We start from the raw sequence: 21,415 nt of genomic DNA, 5'->3' as shown, positions 1-21,415 counted from the left end.
CTTAGGCAAAGTTTACCGCTCTTTGGGGCGTATCTCTGCCACACAGCGATAATCGTCATCTGCCTTGCTTGCGTCTCCTTTGTTGAAAACGCCGCGCCCGCTACTTTCCTGTCGGGAATGGTATGTCGTGCTGTTTACTCGCATGGCGTTCGTTACTGGGAAGTACCGGGCTCGCCGCGTTAAAGAAAGGAAATGCGGACGACACAGATGACGATTATCGTTGTGTGGCAAAAGGTTGTAATTTTGCTTAAGAGTGTGCACTTATACTTCTCGTCTTTCACGTTACTTCATGTCCGCGCCACGATGCAATCTATCGCGCTTCTTCGAATCCAATTATCACGTTCTATCGGGCACAGTCCCCAACTTCGGGTATTCGAAAGAATATTCGCGTTAACGAATAGTGACTGTTCAACTCGGAAAACTGAGTCAAATAAGACGACAATCGATTCGCCACTCGAAAGTTTCGAGCATTCGCACACTAGCTGTTTGATCCTTGGATATCCATCACTGAAAGCGCGACCTCAACAACAGCGCAGATGCGGCAGCAGAAGTAGTAGGCTGAAAAACTGCCTGACGCATCCACCATTTCCTCTAGGAAAAAAAATAAGGAGGGGAGATGGGTAGAGAGAGAGAGAGAAAGAAAAGAGAAACACGCGTTGGGGCTGCCAGGTTGTGTCTGCGAGAGCCGTTGCTCTTTTCATGTCCCCCCCCCCCCCCCCCACCTGCTGCACGTAAAGAAGGCCCGCGCTCCTGCCCGGGCGCGCCTGTTTTTTTTCGTCGCGCAGGTGTGCGGCAAGCAGTTCAGCGCCTCGTCGAACTGAAGGCGCACGCGGTGGTGCACACGGGCGAGCGCCGGTTCCGGTGCGCCGACTGCGGCAAGGCGTTCGCCACCTCGAGCCACCTGAAGACGCACGCCATCGTGCACAGCGGCCGGCGGCCCTACCAGTGCGAGATCTGCCTGCGCGAGTTCTCCGTCTCCTCCAACCTGCGCTCGCACATGTTCGTCCACACGGGCGAGAGGCGCCACGAGTGCCAGTATATATATACGTATCTATATACGGCACGTCGCGGAGTGCTGTATATACAACGACGCCAGCGACACACACTTGTTCGCGTCGCGACCGCACGCACACACGCACACGCACACACACGTGCCTCCCGCGTCGTCATCAGTTGGGACGCCAGCGAGCGATCGATGCTCGTTCGGGCGCCAGGGGGATGTGTGTCACTCCGTGGGGGGAGCGGGGGAGGAGGAGGAAACTGTGGCGGCAAGCTGCAGAGCGCGTGACGTCACGAAGATGCGGCGTGGTGCTGCCGTCGCGTCCGCGCCTGCCAGTAAAAGAAAAGAAAGGGAAAAAAAAAAGTTTTGAGAGGGCTCTAATTGCAGGAATCTTTGAAGGCAAGAGTAATACACGTAATAGTTTCTGCGCAAATCCGCACGGTGGAGATAAGCGATTAATAAAGGCGAATCCAGACGTCCGCCGTTCCCGATTTCCCCTTTATTAAGAGTAACACACAACACACGTGCTCTGTAAAATAATTTACCACCCTTAAAAGTGAAGCGCGGTATAACCGTCTCGATAACTCGCACCCTTAGGGTGTCAGTTATTGTAAATCACACCCTACACTCTAAGAAAAGTTTACACCCTTTGGAGTGCCCCTTCTGCCCCACACAACGATAATCGTCATCTGCCCTTGATGCGTTTCCTTTCTTTAACGCTGCGAGCCCGGTACTTTCCAGTAACGAACGGCATGCGCGTTATCAGCATGATAGCATTCCCGATAGGAGAGTAGCCGGCGGCCGGCGTTTTCAAGAAAGGAAACGCATCTAGGCAGATGACGATTATCGTTGTGTGGCAGAAGGGGCACTCCAAAGGGTGTAAACTTTTTAGAGTGTAAGGGTGTGAGTTATACACACGTTTACACCCTTTTTTCACTTTTAAGGGTGTAAATTATTTTGCAGTGATGGCCTACAGTTTGTAACCCGACTATAACGAACGCGACAAAGTGGAAGCTTGGGCGAGTAGATGAAATGCTTTCACAGCGAAAAAAAAAAAAAGAAGAAGACGAAGGCGGCAGCGCCTGTGTTGTGTTCTTTCTTCTGTCCCCGTCTTTCTTTCTTTCTTTTGCGTTGTGCAGTCATGACGATAACGAACAGGCTTCTTCGCAAAACTTATTCCGATATGTAAGGTAATTTTCCAAACTCACTCGTAACGAATTCTCGCGAAGCGTTTATTGTTTTGTTATCTCGACTGGAGAAAAGAACCGAGGGAGAAAAATGAAAATAGAGCTAACTTGAAGGTTCAAGGAAAGCATGGCTATTTAAAAAAAAAAAAATCGTTTCGGCTTATACCATGCGTGGAAGCTGAAGGGTCCTCGTTATCCTTCGACCGCGTCATTGTTGGCCGCCAATCATCCGTCTTGGGGAAAACCAAAACGTCTTCCCGTCCGCCGGCCATCCCGGCTGTATTAAATATTGCGCTGAAACAATGCTGTAACCCACCAAGTATCTCTACTGTAAGAACACAGGCAGTGCTGCAGCGAATCCTTCATCTGGGAGCATTACTAACTGTCTGTCCAAGATTTCAAATGGACAGTAGAGAGAGAGAGAGAGAGAAAGAAAGAAAGAAAGAAAGAGAGAGAGAGAGAGAGAGAGAGAGAGAGAGAGAGAGAGAGAGAGAGAGAGAGAGAGAGAGAGAGAGAGAGAGAGAGAGAGAGAGAGATTAAGTTCAGCTGCGTTTGCAAATTACTTGTATAGAGTACACCCACTTCACACTTTATAAAATATAATTATAAAATAAATATAAAGCCACTATTCATCACCGTATAAGCGGAGGCTTACAACAGTTAGCGAAAGACAAGTGGCGACGTCGCCTTGAATTTCCCGCAACTGCTAACGGCGACGTCATTAATTTTCACGGCGCGTACGTGTGCTCGAGTTAAAATATGGACTGCATTATATACTAAGGTAGCCAAACACTAAACTTAGCGAGCTCAGAAAAAAATTTTGGAGGCGCCTCGACGGGGCCTGAATACGAAAAACAAACTTTCAAATGTGCGGCCTATACCCGCACTGAAGTGTCGGAGTGGAAAATAAATTTTGACCTTCATTTTCTCTTTTAGCAATCAACGAGCTCTTACCGCGAGATTAAACACACGCACACGAACACACACTCAGTTTTCAAAGAATGACTTCTTTTTCCGTTTAAACTGAATTAGCGTTTCTTCTTAGAGTTCCTTTAGCTTCATTTTCACAAACGAGAGTGCTCTGCACTCCCCAGTGGACTGTGCTCAATCTAGGCACTATTCCAGACAGGTGCTGACAAAAGTAACTGGAACACGGGATATGTGGCCGAACGAAGGTGTAAGCTGAACTACATATTTATTCATTTATTCAAACCCCTAAAGGCCCTCATATGGCGGGGAGAGCGGATATATATATATATATATATATATATATATATATATATATATATATATATATATATATATATATATATATATATATATATATATATATATATCGTTTTTTGTTGTTTCTTGTTAACCCCGATGAAAAGCGGTCGATCGGTCGAAACTGTTGAAATTAAATGCTTGTTCTGTTTACCTTGTAGCATCGCTCAAGTTCTTTAGGTTTGCAAGGTAGCCTGAAGAATCTCTCTTTAAACACACACACACACACACACACACACACACACACACACACACACACACACACACACACACACACACACACACACACACACACACACACACACACACATATAAAATGGCGTGCCACTACCTTGAAACTTGTGTATCACAAGCAATCGAACAACGCAGGCATGCCTATGGACTGCTCCCTTCTATAATTGTGGGTGCCACACAAGAATTCGCGCGTGATTATAATTGGTACAGTGGCCCATATACTAACAGCTTGGTAATGCGTTAGTTGGTAATCAAGAACTATCGGCTAGTCACCTTCTTTTTAAGCATTGAACTTGAGTGTAGCAGGCGATACCAAGCAGAGGCGTATAGCCAACGACGACGTTGTTGGCTACAGCTCGTCGGCATACTGCTTTGTCTTCGTCTTAAGCACACGTACCTACCCAGCGAAAGTAACTCTCGACGACAGCGCCACCGCGGCGCACTTCCGGTGACGGTCTCGCGCGCCAGCTGTTGCGTTTGTTTCGTTTCGCTCTGTGCGCCCTCTTGCGAGCTGTGCTCGAACAAGTACGTCGTTCTACGACTGCTTCTGCGAAATGGATCCCTCAGAGCACACGCGTTTGGAGAGGCTGGCCCGGTTCACGGATACTTACCGCGATGCACCGCGTCTTTGCACCGCTGGCACCAGACTAGCGTGCACAGAATTCTCGTGCGTAGCGCTCTGCACAACACTGGTGACGTGCTAGTTGTGTGCACAGCGTTGCACCCTAAGCGGTATAGAATTTCGAGAGCGTGCTGGCCGTGTGCACTTGATTATTACGCGCTTTTGAGTCACACGGTGGACTTGGCGACCGAAGTGGAGAAGATTCCGGGCGCGCGACCCGTCATGCAAGCTTCATGCGTCACTTTCACAATTTTAATGCGTACACATTTTACGCACTTCTTCAGCGAACGTTCTTAGGCCTCTGTATACAGCCGTGTTACATTTAACCTTCGAAATTCAGAGTTCGTGCACCACTGACAGCTCACGTACCATAACCTTGGCGCTCTTTGGCCATACCTGGCCCTTGTGTCAGGTATGACCAAATATTCAATAATATTTCAATGATTATTCAATAAAATTGCGCCGATAATGTTCAATAATCGATCAACCCGCCCGCTTATTCACTAACTACGTCGCCGCGCTCCTCGCTGATGCCCCGCAGGTGTGCGGCAAGCAGTTCTCCTCGTCCAGTCACGTGAAGACGCACATGCTGACGCACTCCGGCGAGCGGCCGCACAAGTGCGACTTGTGCCCCAAGTCGTTCGCCGTCATCAGCAACCTGAAGGCTCACCGCAAGATCCACCTGGGCCAGAAGGACCACGCGTGCGACGTCTGCGGCAAGCGCTTCTACACGTCGAGCGACATGAAGTCGCACCGCACCATGCACACGGGCGAGCGGCCGCACCAGTGCGACGTGTGCCACGAGCGATTCGGCAAGCGCTCCAACATGAAGGCGCACATGATGACTCACACCGGCGACCGACCGTTTCACTGCCAGCGCTGTCCCAAGCGCTTCGCCAAGGCGTCCACGCTCCGGACGCACGTGGCCAAGTGGCACCCGCCGGAACCCGCCGAGGCGCCGTCCACATCGGCGTCGCAGGAAACGCCGCACGACGACGCTAGCGCCGCCGACGGCCTTTCTGTCGACGGCAGTTCCGTCCCGCCCTCGTCGCGTGGTAGGCCGTCGCCGACCGTTAAAAGTGCTCGCCCTTCCTCCACGACCACGACCGACTCCCACTGCACTGTCCTCCCCTCTTCTGGGAGCTCCGCAGTTGCAGCGAATTCTTCCGAAGCTCCACCTTGCATCACTTCGGCAGCTTCCGTTGCTGCTGTTGATGGCGATCACACGCCCTCGACCACAGCAACAGACCGCGATGCCGTAAACTCGATCCCTGTGCTGCCTCACTCTAAGGTAAATGGTTCGGCCGGGTCCGTTGACGTCAAACATTTCGCCGATCATCCTCGGAAAGGACTTCGCCCGCAGGCCCGTGAGACCGCACCCGCAAGCCGTTGCGCAGACAGGTCCGTTGTCGAGGCCAACGGCCGTGCCGAGAGTGCTGCTGTCGCCTCGAACCCGCTTCCGTCCTCGCCACGAGCCGGTCGGTTCGTCGTGGAGGCAACGTCAGCGGGCCACGGCGTCCGTACGAAGGACACGGCACAGGGTGCGGGCCAAGCTTTTGGGGCTGTCCCCGTTCAGCACTGCGTGCGAGCTCCGGACGAGCTTGCGTTAGAGAGGGAGCCCCGCGGGGATCTGACGGGCTTCGTAGTCAGCGTGGAAAACATCGAAAGCGTCGAGGCGGGCACATTTCGCATGACCAGATGAAGGCGCAGTCGAAGTAGCTCCGATTCTCCAATTGTTTTAAAATTGCACGCTTCGGCACTCCGGACACATGTTTACGGGTCAGCACGCGGTTCACGCACTCAAACACATGTTTGGGAACTTTTTCTTTTCTTTTCTTTTCTTTGGGCGAAGGAATGTGTTTGGTCGTTTGCAAACATTGAGGAAGAATGGCCATTGCCGGCATTGGCAAACTTCCCTTCTTACTGTGACATTTTACCTTTACGGTGTTTTTTTTCTCTTGCTTTCTTCATTTTGCTCGGAGAGCCCAACACGAGAGACCACGAGGCTTCCCATCAAGGAAACCTAAAACGACATTCTGTATGTGTGTCGCCGTCTGACAGCGTCTCTAGGTGTCAAATACTTGGGAAGTAAAAAAAAAGAAAACTTCCACTTTATTGTTATTTATTTATATATTAATTTTTGCTTTACACTTTTAAAAAGTTTACACCCCTTGGGTCGTATATGTTGTCCCACAACAATAATCGTCATCTGTCTTGCCTGCATTTCCTTAATTTGAGGCGAACGCGGTACTTCCAAGTCACGAATGACTTGCGCATTATCAGCATGACGGAGCATTCTCGACAGGAAAGTAGCGAGCGCCGAGTTTTCAAGAGAGGAAACGCAAGCAAAAGGCAGATGACGATTGTCGTTGTGTGGCAAGATACGACCCAGAGGGTGTAAACTTTTTTAGTGTGTGTGTGTGTGTGTGTGTGTGTGTGTGTGTGTGTGTGTGTGTGTGTGTGTGTGTGTGTGTGTGTGTGTGTGTGTGTGTGTGTGTGTGTGTGGCAAATATGCACCCCAAAGAGTGTGTACATTTTCTAAGAGTGTAAGGCACTCTGTTCTGTACACTCTGAGAAGAGGTTACACCCTTTGGAGTGTATATTTGCCACACGACGATAATCGTCATCTGCCTTGCACGCATTTGCTTTCTTGAAAACGCTGCGCTCGTTACTTTTCTGTAGAGAATGCTATGTCATGCTGATAACGCGCTTGCAGTTCGTGACTGGGGAGTACCGGGCTCGCCGCGTTAAAGAAAGGAAATGCGGACAAGACAGATGACGATTACTGTTGTGTGGCAAATATACACCCCAAAGGGTGCAACTTTATTTAGAGTGTAAGACTGTTATACACTCTTAAACAAATTTACACCCTTTGAGGTGTATATTACCACACAACGATATATAATTGTCATCTGCCTTGCTTGCGTTTCCTTCCTTGAAAACGCTGTGCTCGCTATACTTTCCTGTCGAGAATTCTCTGTCGTGCAGAGGGGCCACAGATCAACTGCGGGAACAGCTATTCAGAGCTATTAAACCTCTATAAGGGGCTAATATATCAATATCCCCCACCACATAAAGCATTAACAAAGGAGGAGGCCGCAGGATGGCGGAGACTGCAAACGGGCACCTTCCCAAGCTTACACATACTAATTTCCCCACGCAGTATAGCGCAACCTGTCCTTGGTGTGGAGCTAAACCAACATTATACCACATTACATGGGAGTGTACAAGAAACCAGGCATTCCACAAACACAAAACACCAAGTGCGGAGCAGTGGGAGAGCTGGCTCACCAGCCGCGAGCTAGAGGCTCAAAGAGCTCTTATAGCGCACGCGTGCGAGGCGGCCCGGCTCAGTGGAGCCCTGGACTAGGGGCCCATCCATGGCTGAAGAGGACCCAAGCTTCAGGAACGAAGACTTCGGCCTCGACCCGCTAAAACCTTAAAAGAGTCAATAAAGTTTTCCATTCCATTCCATTCTGTCGTGCATGCTGATAACGCGCATGCAGATCGTGATTTGAAAGTACCGGGCTCGCAGCGTTAAAGAAAGGAAATGCGTACAAGACAGACGACGATTATCGTTGTGTGGCAAGATACGTCGAAAAGGGGGCAATGTTGTTTAAGAGTGCAGTTGCGGGGCAAGCCCCAAAGGGTGTAAACGTTTTTAAGCGTGCACCGCATCGCAATTTCTTCTGGAATAGCACAACGCGCCCGCTCTCAGCCTGCTAGAAGAATTCTTAATCAAGCTACATAAATGACGCAAGAACGCAAGACGCCTCGGTTCCCTCACCAGCAAAGAGGTAAGCATTACGCAACTGAAGCCAAAACGAACCTGCCCAACACGTGATCGGCCCGCCTGAGCTTAGGGCTGCCGCTCTTCGAGCAGAGCCGCGGCAGGGCCGCCGAACAAGTGCGCATCGATGATTATTATTAGTTATGTAAACGTTTATAAACACCACAAAGATATGGGGAGAAGCAGACTATTGGCGGCGAGGACTTATAATACGGAAGCGCCTCTCTTGCCCGCACTCTAAAAAAAGTTTACACCGTTTGGGTTGTATCTTGTCCCCAAACAATAATCGTCATCTGTCTTGACCGCATTTCCTTTCTTGAAACCTCGGCGCTCGCTACTTTCCTGTCGAGAATGCTGTGTGAAGCTGATAACGCGCAAGCCGTTCGTGACTGGGGAGTACCGGGCTCGCAGCGTTAAAGAAAGGAAAGACGGGCAAGACAAATGACGATTATCGTTGTGGGACAAGATAAGCCCCAGAGTGTGTAATTTTTTTAGAGTGTATACCCTCTAAAAATTAAGAAATGCGGGCAAGACAAATGACGATTATTGTTTAGGGACAAAATACAACCTGAAGGGTGTAAACATTTTTTAGATGTATACATTCCAAAAATTACACCCTTTGGGGCTTATATTGCCCACAACGATGATCATCATTTGTCTCGCCCGCATTTCCTTTCTTTAACGCTGCGAGACCGGTATATACTTCCCAGTCACGAACGGCTTGCGCTTTATTAGCATGACAGAGCATTCTCGACAGGAAAGTAGCGAGCGCAGCGTTTTCAAGGAAGGAAACGCAAGCAAGACAGATTACGATTACTGCTGTGTGGCAAATATACACCCAAAAGGGTGCAACCGTTTTAAGACCGTGGTATGAGGGATAACGCGGCGCGCTCCTCATTGGTTTGAATGTCGGCGCTCAATAAAAACACCGCGCCTGAGCCCTCCTGGACACTTCCGTAAGTATACTCTCCGAACGACAGAAGTTTTTTACTGTTAAAGTAATAACCTTGGGCAAAAGGAAAGTACAGAATAGTTTACAGACGCTATCTCTTTGACGAATTCGTATATAGTGAACGGCCACTGCGCGCGGTCGCCGCGACGAAGTCCTTCGAACCAGTTTGTTGCATGAAAGGTAGGCAATCGCTGAGAACATACTATGTAAAATATGATCTTGTCTGTCCGTGTAACGAAATGGTGCATAACAGAACGAAGCCTCAACGCAGCTACCGACAGCACGAGTGCATGCACGTCCGCGCACAATGTCTCGCTTTCGCTGCGAGCACGATTTCGCACCGCGCCGTGAGCTTTAGGCCACCGGCATGTGAGCGTTTCACCGCACACAAGCAACCATTGTTGTGCGGAGACTGTCATAGCTGCTCAAAAATAATTTCGTTATAACCGGGGACTTCGACGCCTACGGCGACTTTCCACATGCCGTCGGGACGATTCAATCTTTTCTTATAAGTTCTAGGACGTTTCAATATCATTATTTCTTAAGTTATGTCGCACTGTACGCTTATCGCTCTTCTCAGCGAGCAGTTTGCCGCTTTTATTTTATTCTTAATCAGCTGGTAATGTGCATTAATTATTTGACTCAAACGCAAGCATGATCATATTACATGCCTTTTTTAAAATGTGTTTCTTGCCGTTCCCTTTTCATTCCAGTGAACTTGCCAGTATCTAGCAGCAACGAGTTCACAAACCAGAGCTTCATGACATCAGCCGGTCAGCGCGCCCGGTCGAGCGTCTCAGTGCGCGCTTTCTGCTACTCACCGCGAACATCGCAGCCCTAACGCCGTAGCAGAAACATTCCACGCGGAAGTGCTTGCTGCACACCCGACTTGTAGCCGATGGCTGCTTGTCGGCTGTAAGTATCGCGCGGCTTCTTGCCCTGCGGGCTTCGTCGCGTACGTCCGGCACTGCGCTTCCGAAGCAGCCGACGCGGCCGCTGTGTCCGCGTGATTCCCTCGTAAATACCATGTCACGCCGACGGCAGCGCCGGCGTTTCCAGTGGTGGAGCTCGACCCCAACAGCAGCTGTCGCGGGAAAGAGACGCCACGCCCACCCGCTTGAAGCGAAGAACACGCAGAGGAACAAAAAGGAAGAGAGAAGAGGAAGGCGGTAAAAAGGTTGCCGGACGTGGGAGGGGGAACTGAAGTTAATCGGCCAGTACGTCGAGTCTCAGAGGTCATGTGCTGGCTTCACCGAAAGTTGGCCTACCGAGGCTGGCTGCGCGTCGTGATGCCTCCCTCCTATAGTTTATTATATTCTTCCTCCACGTGCACCAGCTTCTCGTGACGTCATTGATTTTCAATGCATGTACTCTATAATTATACTTGTTCATCGATAGGAGAAGACTACATCGCATCCTACAGACTCATTCTAGCAATTAGAAGTTTAGAAAACAACTTGCGACCCAAATAGGCTAAAATACGCGAAAATACTTTGATATCAACGACGTCACGAAACGACACCGGCCATGAGGTTCTGGCCCGAAATTCGAAACGGAAAGGGCGGCCCGGTCTTCGATTTTGCTCAATAATAATCAACTCTGTATGGATTCCTGCCAGGCGAATGAAATATATATTTAACAGCCACAGTACACTCCACACGTCAAACTTATTTGGTGTAGGCTTTATATGGTGTCACTTTAAGTTGTCTTTCGTGCATTAAACAACAACGACGATGACGACAACATTCATGGCCATGACCGCGGCACTGCGCTATTATTTTCTTCAGGCGCATGCAGCTGAAAAATTAGTTCTTTACCATCTCAACTGGCGACTGCAGGCGTCTATACATCGTTTTAAATATCGATAGTCTATGCCTGGTGCCAAGTAACGCCTTGATGTGACGGAAAAAAATAAATAAAATAAAGCTTCCCACCAAACCGAACTTGGTCATTCAAGCCTAGTCAATTCTCTGCCGTTGTCCTTTTGAACGCAGGCGTAGCGACGTACATGAACGGTCATACGCTGACGTCACAAATATCATTTTACGCACGATCGTAAATGCTATGCGGGGGCAATATCGTTTCAAACGGCAGCTGCAAGGTATCACTTGCTCACGATACGTGACTACATATGCTTTTCACAAGACCGCGCTATCAAGAACGTCGGAGAAGAATTCGCCGATGCAATAATTCGGCGAAGACGGGTTCGCACGGAGATCCCCTCGCGTTGCATGTTTTATTTCTTTTAATTAAATATTTAAATTTATTTCCCTCTAGACACGCAGTACGTGTCATTCTTTTTTTAGCTAATCGCGCCCGGTTCAATGCGGGATACGTTATCTGGCCCGTTTAGCACAATTACGAGTTAACGTTAATTCCTTAACGATCGAAGGATGCTCTTTCCTGTCCCCAGCGTCGTATTTCACTTTGGTTCGTAGTAGGCAGCGTACTTCGTCGACTTGGTGGTCCTGGTGATGCATCCATTGCTCGTATCGACAACCGGGGCCACTTCCTCAAAAAGTTGTTCTGGCTCCAGTGATGCTCGACGCGTCTCACGCCACGAAGACTATCGCGTGGTTTTTCTTTTGTAAGGGGAAGGGAACTGGATATGCGACTGCACATTAACCGTTTCCACCCAGTTTTTAACAGCGGAGCTGTTTAAGCGTTATTTCCGCCGTGGAGCGTTACCAGAAAACTCAGACCAGCTGTGCTCCGCCTCGCATTGCCTAGCAACCACCTGCGATATCAGCGAGCCACGTAACTTCCTCGCACCCCACGCGCGTATATGGCGGCTTGTGACGTCACAGGCGTGTAAAAGCTGGCAACATCCGGCGCGGCGCCACCTCTCGCCTCCTCTACTCCGTGCGTACGTGCTGCTGCCATGGGAAGACCGAAGAAAGCCCGGACTCCCGGAGAAGAAGCGGCTTACCAGGCAGAGCGCCGTACTGCCAAGTGAGAAGCGATGCGTTGCCGCCGAACTGATCTGGAACACCGCGCCGAAGCTGCGTTTGAGATGACGCGACGCCGAGTCGAGGATCCCGAGTTTTAGTCCAGGGAACGCGACAGTCGGCGCCTGAACGCTCGACGTTGCCGAGAAAGCGATACCGGTCTGTGACTGCTCGAAAACTTCCAGCGTCAAGCCTGCCGAGACAACAACTTAGCAAAGCCTAGCATAACCTCGCAAAACCTAGAAACGTCAAGCCTACCAACAACTTAGCAGAACCTCGCAAAACCTACAAACAACTTAGGCAAGCCACGTAAAAGCTAGGTGATCACAAGCTCCGCTGTCGACTCCAGCCTTGCGCCACTAGTGCAAACTGCGCATGCTTTTCTTTTTACTCGTGCTCAATTGCCCTTCTACACTACTCCTTCTCGTGTACGCGCCACGAAACCAACTAATGCGTCCACTTAATTAGCTTCGTCGCCTTCCGCAGCCAAGCGCACTGCGTCTCTGTCGAGACCTTTGAAACTTCCACGCGCAGGTCCCGCATGTGCGTCGATACCGTGAGAGCACGTCGACACGGATGCGCCTTGAATGTCCGTAAGATTCCTGCCGCAATAAAAAAAAAAAAAAAAGAAAAAGTGAAAGCAGGTTTCTTCATTTAGGCCATTAAATTTTGTTCGCAAGAAATCGTTGGAAGTTGCAAAATTTAAATAGAAGCCTAAAGATTACTCTAACTCGGCAATAAAGATGATATCGTAATTCTGTATATCTTTCTGTATATCAAATATCTTTCTGTATGCGCCTTTCTGTATGTTCTGGGAATTTCACGTAAGCCGTTAACACATGTATATCAAGTTTGTCCGCTTTAGATGCTTTCAACACATGTGCATTTACCATTACTACGATATCCGTTTTCGGTTCGGACTTGGGCATTTGTAAACTTCTTGCTGAAAATATAGACTTCCGCATATTTTTTATAAGCCTAGCAGACTCCAAATCAAAACTCCGCTTCCTACTGTCGGCAGAATTCAGCTTTATCTCTATAGTGCAACTAATTTCATTCATATCGCTTGAACGGTTGTGCAATGAGATCTGCGTTTCGCATGTGAATAGGAAAATCTATCTATCTATCTATCTATCTATCTATCTATCTATCTATCTATCTATCTATCTATCTATCTATCTATCTATCTATCTATCTATCTATCTATCTATCTATCTATCTATCTATCTATCTATCTATCTATCTCTATGTTCCTTTGTGTTCTGTCTGCCTGAAACTCTATCAATTTCTGTATGCGGATGCATAATAATAGCGTTAAGCGCGATGCGAATGATGCAGGAGTTGGCGCACATAGTAATAAAATGTATTGCTGACAAACGCTGTTGATGGAAGAGTGAAGTGGTGCTAGCTGAGCGAAGACCCGCCGTGGTTGCTCAGTGGCTATGGTGTTGGGCTGCTGAGCACGAGGTCGCGGGATCGAATCCCGGCCACGGCGGCCGCATTTCGATGGGGGCGAAATGCGAAAACACCCGTGTGCTTAGATTTAGGCGCACGTTAAAGAACCCCAGGTGGTCAAAATTTCCGGAGTCCTCCACTACGGCGTGCCTCATAATCAGAAAGTGGTTTTGGCACGTAAAACCCCAAATATTATTATTATTAGCTGAGCGAAGCTGCTGCTGGCCTCCAAGATCACCTTGCGTGTCGGCAATCTTGGAGGTTATGGCGTCGTGTACGCACTAGTTACAAAATAACACCGCCCACTCTATTTCAGCATTCTTGCGATTTCTTTTATGTACGCCGCCAACACATCCCACTCTTTCTTTCGTAAAATAAACAGCAACAAGTCCACGACGTTTTACAGCCGACCTTCCTCTGCCACTTGCGTATGAAATGGCGCGTGATTCGTTACAATTTCAGTTTCGTTATCGTATCGGCACTGTTATTGCCGTAATCGTACCCTGCCTTCAATCACATCATCACATGAGGTCATTCCACAATCCATTCTTAGTTCTTTTTCTATTTTATGCAATACATCTAAAAGTAAGTTCACTTCCTCACATAGCTAAAATGACAAATGACCACTTTTGTAGCCTGAAGACTGCCAAAGTTGTGGAGTACGCTTTCATTTACTGTCAACACGAGGTAAAGTATTACTGCAAATTGAAGACACATACTTCGAATGAGAAATATAGGAAAGAAAACGGAACAACAGAACGATTTGTACGTGTTGTGGAATCCATTCGGGTATCAAGAAGACTTTTCGTCCTTTGGAACGACGAATTTCCCGCGCGGCGTCCGGCAACGCTGAGCTGTTGTCCCGGGAAACCGGAAAGCGTTGGTTTCTTTTCGAACGTCACGCGCTTCTCCCCCCTTGCGCATGCTCGGTGCGGCGGCGCAGGGCGGCCATTTTGAGCTTACCACAGAGGGGTAGGAGGATGTTTATAAGTTTTGTGTAGTGCGAAGATTTGTGACAAAAATAATGACGGCGAATCCGTGCGGAATATCCCAAGATGTGTCATAGGTCTCATGGGATGTTCATCTCGTGGGATTGAACAGTTACAGCTTCCGATGGGAACGCTCTTGTCGTAAAACCTGATCTCAATCAGGTAAGACAACCGACTTTTTCCTCGGCGGAGTCCAATATGGCGGACGCCCAGTCTTTGTTCGTTCTGCTGCCTGTTCGAATTGCGTTGCGGCGTGCCATGTGACAGGCAGCTACCGTTCGCACGCTGTAAAATCCAGACGGTGCCGTAAATAAAAGTGCTGATTTTTTTAACGCTCGGATCGTGTGCATTTGTTTATTTCTCGAGTAGAAGTGCCTTTTCCCCGAGTTTGCGGAGTGCCGGCGACTTGCGATTAAATGCCGCTTTTCGGCCAATTCACTCCGTTGTGACCGTTGTCGTCCACCAAATTCATTACAGATGAGCCGAGTTATTCAAGCTAGCAACATCGGGATCGCTCACGAGCGTGCCCGATCAACTCGCTTGGTCGTGGTTGCCTATGAATGAACGCGTACTCGAGAAAGTTTTTCAACTGCACACAACTCTCCGGTGCACTAAAAGTCGTTGATCGCGTGTAGATGCAGTGTAACAACGTTTAGACCACATGTGCAACACTGCCTTGCCCAGCCGGTAATGTCCGGAGCACGATCATTGTAACTTCGAAAAAGAAGCCAAGCGCTCGCGGCGTCTGCGCCGGGGCGGTCTTCTGCTCGTTCCTGGAGAGCGCGTGGTGACGAATTCAGCGTGGTTATCGGCGATCGCTTCGCACAAGGGACTCTCTGTGAATAGTTTTCTTGTTTGCTTGCTTTTCGGGCACAGAACGAAGCCCAGCCTTGTGCGCCGCTGTCGCGACCTGGGCGATAGCGGACGACGTGAAAGGACGTCGGTCGCCGCGCAGTTCTTTTTTCTCGGGCTCGCCTTCGCAACTGGGATCCTTGCGAGCCAGGCTCGCGATCGCGCGCGTGTGTAATCTATTTCCTTCATGTTTCACATGCGGCTGATAGTGCCTGTGAAATAATTTCACTGTCGTGTTGTGGAAGTGGAGAAGGAACTGCGAACTTGGGCAGACGGAACGCGTGACGCAGTCGAGCGGCAATCGCCGGGCGCTGCCGTGTCTTCGCCGATTGCCTTGCGAGCTTTCCCGGTGTACCCCGTGCTTGTTTACGTCATGCTCGCCGATAGACGCGGGCCCGACCGACTTGGGAGAGCGTCCGTGCCGGGCTGCAGCTACCAAGCGACAAGCCGCAGTTGGGCGTAGTACGCGGTTTCCGAGCGAGGCGGGAATCGGCGGCTGCTGCTGCTCGTGTAATCGCACGCGTTCACGCTCCTAGGCGTGGTCGCGACGTGGCCAGGTCCCCCCTGGACTTCGGCCGGCAGACCGACCGACCTTCGGCGCTGGGTATTTCTGTTCACTTGCGCATGAGCCAGGTTCGTTCCCAGTGTCGCGTTTTTTTGTTTTGTTTTTGAGTGAGCGACACTTCGACAGGACAAGCGCGGCTTCGTAGCCGAGAGCGGGGTTTGATCATCAGCGGCTCGGGCGCATGAGGTAGCCGGAAGTACGCCGAGCACTTGCCGGCGCCGCTTGCCTCATTCATTCGTTGCGCGGAAACCGTGGAGAGATTACGCAGTCGAGTGCTGGAAGCCGTGTCCTGTAGGGTGCTGCTTCGAGACTCCCAAGTGCGGTGGAGGAAGCTTGGTCATGAGAAGAACAAAAAACAAAATCTCAGTCTCTACGGTTTCACGTCTAGTTCGCCTCGCGCTGTCTCGGGAATTCCGCCTTCTTTCCCCCTAGGAAAACTGGCAAACTTCCACCGTTGCGTTGTCGGGCATGGCCAATTAGATCGGAAAGCATGTAACATGCTTTTTTATTTTTTTTTCTTGGAGCGATGCTCTACTAAGTGTTGAGGTGCGATTTCTAGGAGGAAAACAATACTTAAGCTTGTCCCGGCATTCCTAATTCCATTGGACTTGAAGCCCAGTGTGTGTTCAGTGTATGATAAAAACGGATTTATTGTGTGTTGTGAGGTGGATCACTTTTTAGGTGCACTTTAAATGCTTGTTGCTGAACTAGTTATTTCTCATTTGTTATGGTATCAAAGAATCTGAAACGATATGAAGAAAGGACAGAACAGGAAAGGTTGTCAGACTGAACAGAAAGCACGACCCGCTATTTAGTTGGTTCTTGCTTGTTTAGGTGGAAAACGCTCCTTCCTACTCTGTTGTCTCTCGATATAAGTCTAGCTTTTAGTCGCAAGTACATTTTCCAAGCTCTGAAAGTGGTTTATTTGCTGCACTCTCTTTGGAAAGGAAACTGCCAGAATCGTGTTAAGTGAAACAGCCAAACTTTTGCACATTTATGTTTCTGCAATTGGATGTCTTGGGTACTGGAGAGAGAAGATATCAGACGTCGATGAGGAAATTCGACTTCTTCAGCTGAGATGTCTGTTCTTTGCAAGACAGTTCTGAACAACACTTCTCGAGCTCTGAAAGTTACTATTTTGCTTGAGTACATTAATCAATTTTTAATTCCTTTGGTCTGCAACATTAGATTACTCTATTGGAATTACAATAATAAGAATGCAGAAGTTCATTGCGTAATTTCAGTACTTTATCGTGGTATACAGTGAATTGGATACATATGTCGTGTGAAGCAGCACTCAGAAATCATTAGGTATTGTTATCCACTTTTGCATATTGTGGGGCAGCATCATTTTCTTGAGCAACTGCTCTCAGTGCTGGCATGATATGCCTATTCTATGAGAATTTGATGTTTGCGCTCCCCAAACAGTAGTCAATGGTACTGTAGGATGTGATCCTATGATGCAGATTCTTATATTAGTAACGCTTGAATCAGGGTGCATAACATTTGGCACTTCTGTATTTTAGTACTAAATGGCTGCTATATATTAGTATCTAATGACTGAAATTCACATGTAATGTGTCTTCTGTATTGAAAGATCAGACAGCTTTTTAATTGCAAAATTGAATAGCAAGTGGTTAATCCATGTTATTGTGGCTGTTAGACCCCAACTCCACTATTTTTAAAATTTTTATTAGGGGTTTGCTGGTGATTTAAGTCTGGTTTGATAACGAAGGAACCAGAAGCACAGCTACTGTATCAACTGTGCCTTGTCCATCAGAACTCAACAGGAAGTCACATTAGAGCCATGTAATTATGTGCTTGTAAGCTTTGTAGAATGGGCTGCTGGTCTTAGTAGGAATCATTCATTAGGAATGAACATTTAAGCAAAACCATTATAACATCATTGAAATAACCTATGTTAATGGGTAAGTTACCTGATGTGTTGTCCGACGAGTTTCCATTTCAAACTGATTTTGATAATTGCAATTTAACTGAATGTTAGTGGAAGTTACATTTGCGTCACAGAGCTTGTAGTAAAAATGTATATCTGGTTACTTCTAGTTATGCTTCAGCATACTGCTACTAGCAAAAGTCTACTTCTCTGTTACAAAAGAAGTAAAAAAAAAGAATGTTCTTATACAGCTTCACTGTTGCCCGTTACATGAACTGTGCCTCATCTTCATTCACTGAATGTGATCTGACGGCAGGATTATCTGCTTTGATGAAATTAGAAGCCTGCATTAGATGTGTGTTCACCTTCATTCAGCACGCCTGTAGACTATGAAATTGGATAAGACTTAGTGAATGAAAATAATAATAATATAAAAAAGAAAGCTGTCACCGAAGAGGCTCGGGCAAGCTTGCTGTAAGCTAGATATACGAATATTTACTTGATGGACGTAAAAATTTGTGTTTAATAAAAAGCATGTTTCCACAAGTGTATGGCAATGAATCTACTTGCATTCTTGGGATTTATTTTCACATCCTTTTAGCTTAGGAAGACAGTAACCATAATTTTGGCGAACCCTTGCTTGTAAGAAAGATAGGCATTGCAGTAGTACCAGGTAAGGTTTTCTCTTGTGCACTTAAGCATTTGACTTTTATATGGTGCCTAGGCCTTTGCAGGACCTGCAGTCCTCCATGTACCATAAGATGATTAATCCTATCTTTGTTAGATTTCAAGCCAAAAGATTTTCTAAATTGAAATGGTTGCCCCCAAATTCGTTACCTGAACGTCAACTTATTTTGGTCTTGGCCGTACTTTAAGCACATCATGCCTGTTTAGCTTGCGTACCCATCATCATTGCACAATTATTTAACCGCAAAATGATTTGTGGTCTGTGAGGATATGTCAGCGTGATTGAAATTGCTGCTTGTATTCTGTCGGAAGCTTCTGTAATTGCAACCTTCCGTGCTAGCAGTAGCTGGTTATGTTTTGCTTTTGTACATTTTTGTGGAGGAATGCCAAGTGATTTTGTCCTGTTTGGAAAATCCCACATGGTGTTGTCTGCATTCACTTCCTCCTCTGCTTGCTATGCACTGATAGGCTGCTTTTTGTATGCTTGTGTTCCTCCATGGTGCATTGTGAAGCAGCTGGATGAAGTTCTCATACTGTCTACACCCATGTACCTTTGTTGGAGGGGGGGGGGGTATTATTAATATTAAGTTACTTGGGTTTTGTTTTCATGACAAGAAGCATAATTTATTGGTTTATGAATACTGCAGCCTTAATGACGGATCATAGCAGGATGGTACATAGCAGTTCAAGCGCAAAAATTTACGCGGAATGGAATGAGAAATAACACTGAAGTGAACACTGATGCACTACATAGCAATGTTTGCGCATTCTTCGCAGCAGTGTTGTAGCATATGCTTGCAGTGACAGGGCAAAATGCTGCACTATATCCTATCCCTTGTGGTTTTTTTTTCTTCTGCATGTATATGTGCTGCAACACTGACACGAAGAATACATCACCAACTAGCCTGGCAGACAGTATATTGAATGCTGGTGCACACAGACACTCGCAAATGCTACAAGCAATGTGTGCAAACAGGAATGCTTTGTGGTGCAAGCAAAATATGCCATATAAATCAATGTAACTGTGCTTCAAAAGATGTCATTGACTTGTGGTCTGCACCGTTACTGTGGAGGCTATACTATGCAGAAATGGGTCTTGGAACAAAGGGGAATGTTTATTGCAGGTCTTTCTTGGAGCTTGTGGTTTCACAGTAAGAGGATAGCCCTGTCTTGTGGCATTAGCAACAGAATACTGTGTGTGATGCATCATTGTTGTAGGTGCCCTTGACTAGCTTATAGGTAAACTTTAACACGCAAGTATGATTGCCTGTGATGACTGGATTCGTGATTTCTGTATTGGTGTTTTAGTATTTGATTTCCCTGGTGGGTGATTTCTTTTTTTTTTTGTTCACCGGAATATGTTTTTGTTTGTGCAAAATTTTATCCCTTGAAGCAACCACATGACACCAACAGACATGGTTATTACTTGATTAAAGAGTGAGCTGTAAATCTTAATATTCTTTGTCTATCCCTTGAATAGTACTGCACAATCTGTTGAAACAAAATGACTTGGTATTATGAGAAAACTACACTGATACCTTCCCTTATACTTTTTATTGGGTGCCACTGTATTGCTCCAGCCCACTCCTTTTAATAGGACCCTTCATGATGTGTTATGAATTTAGCTATGAACAAAAAAATACTAATTATGTATTATAATACGGGGGAAATAACAAACAAAATAATTAGTTAAGTTGACCGCATTGGCAACATGGATAGCTGCCGGGTAGTCAGATAAAAAGGGCATTTTGTTGGAGGCATGGAAGAAATGACATGCTTTTCTCTGTTATTGCTTTTTATGTCTTGATAAATCAGCTCCTAAATTAATGATTTGTCAGTCAAAACCTCATGTAATGGCCCTCTCTAGACTACACATTTACAGTATACATTTTTCTCCCTGTAGACTCGTGATAAATGTTTAAGATACGGTGCTTTATATTTTATTAGAACTGTGCAACTAATTTTTGTATAGCTTACGAATTGCTGTGAATACATATAGGACTTACTGTGGCCTCACTTGTGAATACGAGTACTCAGTTTAATGGTTATGTTTGTGAAGGTTATGAATTTATGAGCGGGTGGTGAAAGTTTTGCATGCCTCGCAATGGGCCTGTTTGCATTTGCAGTGTTCATAGGTAGCCTGCAGCGGAGAAAACAAGTTCTCCCTGCTTTATTGTGTTGTGTGCCACGTGATGGCTTTATATAAATCTTGCGGTAAATTATTTTACTATGCATCATCAATGGATTCTAGTGCCACTTCAGTGACGCTTAAGTGCATCACAAAATGCTAACTTTGGAGCTGATCATTTTCGGAATTGTTTTCTTTCATGACCGTTGCAGAAATCGCAGCTACAGAAGTACGGGTTAGGGCCTTGGCAGCTCCCATAGCACGCTGCATTAAAGATTTTGCAGGTTATACATGCCCATTGCTAAAGTTCAAAATTAATGTATAACATCTCCCATACTGAGCATTACTTAACATAAAGAAGTTGCTCCTGTACAAATCTTAAGCATCACTTACTGAACGCAGGAGAATCAGTGTAAAATAAAACACAAATCGGCTGAACGCAACCAAAGTTGTTCTTGTGTTGTGCTCAACATTCAGGCTCCAGAGAACTTAAGAACTGCATCACGCTTAGAAAATGGCTGCACAATGATTTTGCATTACACTAGGGAACGATTACTTCTGTTGGGACAGTTAGGCTCGATTATTTTTCCTGGTTGCATTTCCTCACATTTTGGTGGTACATGTATGGTTGTTCAGTAGACAAAGCCAACTCTTGAGGAGTCAGTTACAGATTAAAAAAAAAAAAAGCTAGGCAGTCATGTTGACAAAGAAATACTGACCTTCCAAGACTCGTGCCTGCGTGTCATTGTGTTAAGGACAGATGTCAGAAGTGTGTTGTCAGTAGAAAACAGAAGGCAGAGGCGGCAGGACGGCAGGAAACACCACACATGTGTAGATCACTCTGTG

The 21,415-nt window shown here is 47.1% G+C and overlaps 3 protein-coding genes across 7 annotated transcripts in view; all 3 read left to right on the top strand.

Annotated features, from left to right (window-relative positions):
* Positions 1 to 616: 616 nt before the first annotated feature.
* Positions 617 to 1,951, top strand: LOC142573797 (uncharacterized). The gene is made up of 3 exons (XM_075683050.1): positions 617 to 620; positions 786 to 1,035; positions 1,945 to 1,951. The coding sequence occupies exons 1-3, from the start codon at positions 617 to 619 to the stop codon at positions 1,949 to 1,951; spliced, it is 261 nt and encodes an 86-aa protein (XP_075539165.1).
* Positions 1,952 to 4,853: 2,902 nt separating this feature from the next.
* LOC142573956 (uncharacterized) lies at positions 4,854 to 6,402 on the top strand. The gene has a single exon (XM_075683156.1). The coding sequence runs from the start codon at positions 4,896 to 4,898 to the stop codon at positions 6,009 to 6,011; it is 1,116 nt and encodes a 371-aa protein (XP_075539271.1). The 5' UTR covers positions 4,854 to 4,895; the 3' UTR covers positions 6,012 to 6,402.
* Positions 6,403 to 14,382: 7,980 nt separating this feature from the next.
* Positions 14,383 to 21,415, top strand: part of dom (domino helicase) — a 148,386-nt gene continuing 141,353 nt past the window's right edge. For 4 of the 5 annotated variants that reach the window (XM_075685056.1, XM_075685054.1, XM_075685052.1 and 1 more), the window contains exon 1: positions 14,383 to 14,605. The gene's annotated coding sequence lies outside the window, so the exon portion shown is untranslated. The remainder of the gene's footprint in view (positions 14,606 to 21,415) is intronic. The other variant, XM_075685055.1, reaches the window with a different exon arrangement.

The sequence above is a fragment of the Dermacentor variabilis genome, chromosome 3, assembly GCF_050947875.1.
Source record: "Dermacentor variabilis isolate Ectoservices chromosome 3, ASM5094787v1, whole genome shotgun sequence".
NCBI classification, from domain to species: Eukaryota; Metazoa; Arthropoda; class Arachnida; order Ixodida; family Ixodidae; genus Dermacentor; species Dermacentor variabilis.
The sequence above is the reverse complement of the archived record's forward strand: the minus strand, read 5'-3'. Positions and strand labels throughout refer to the sequence as shown.

Excerpts from the sequence above, each read along its gene's own strand:
- LOC142573956 (XM_075683156.1), top strand. The coding sequence starts at position 4,896 with ATGCTGACGCACTCCGGCGAGCGGCCGCACAAGTGCGACTTGTGCCCC.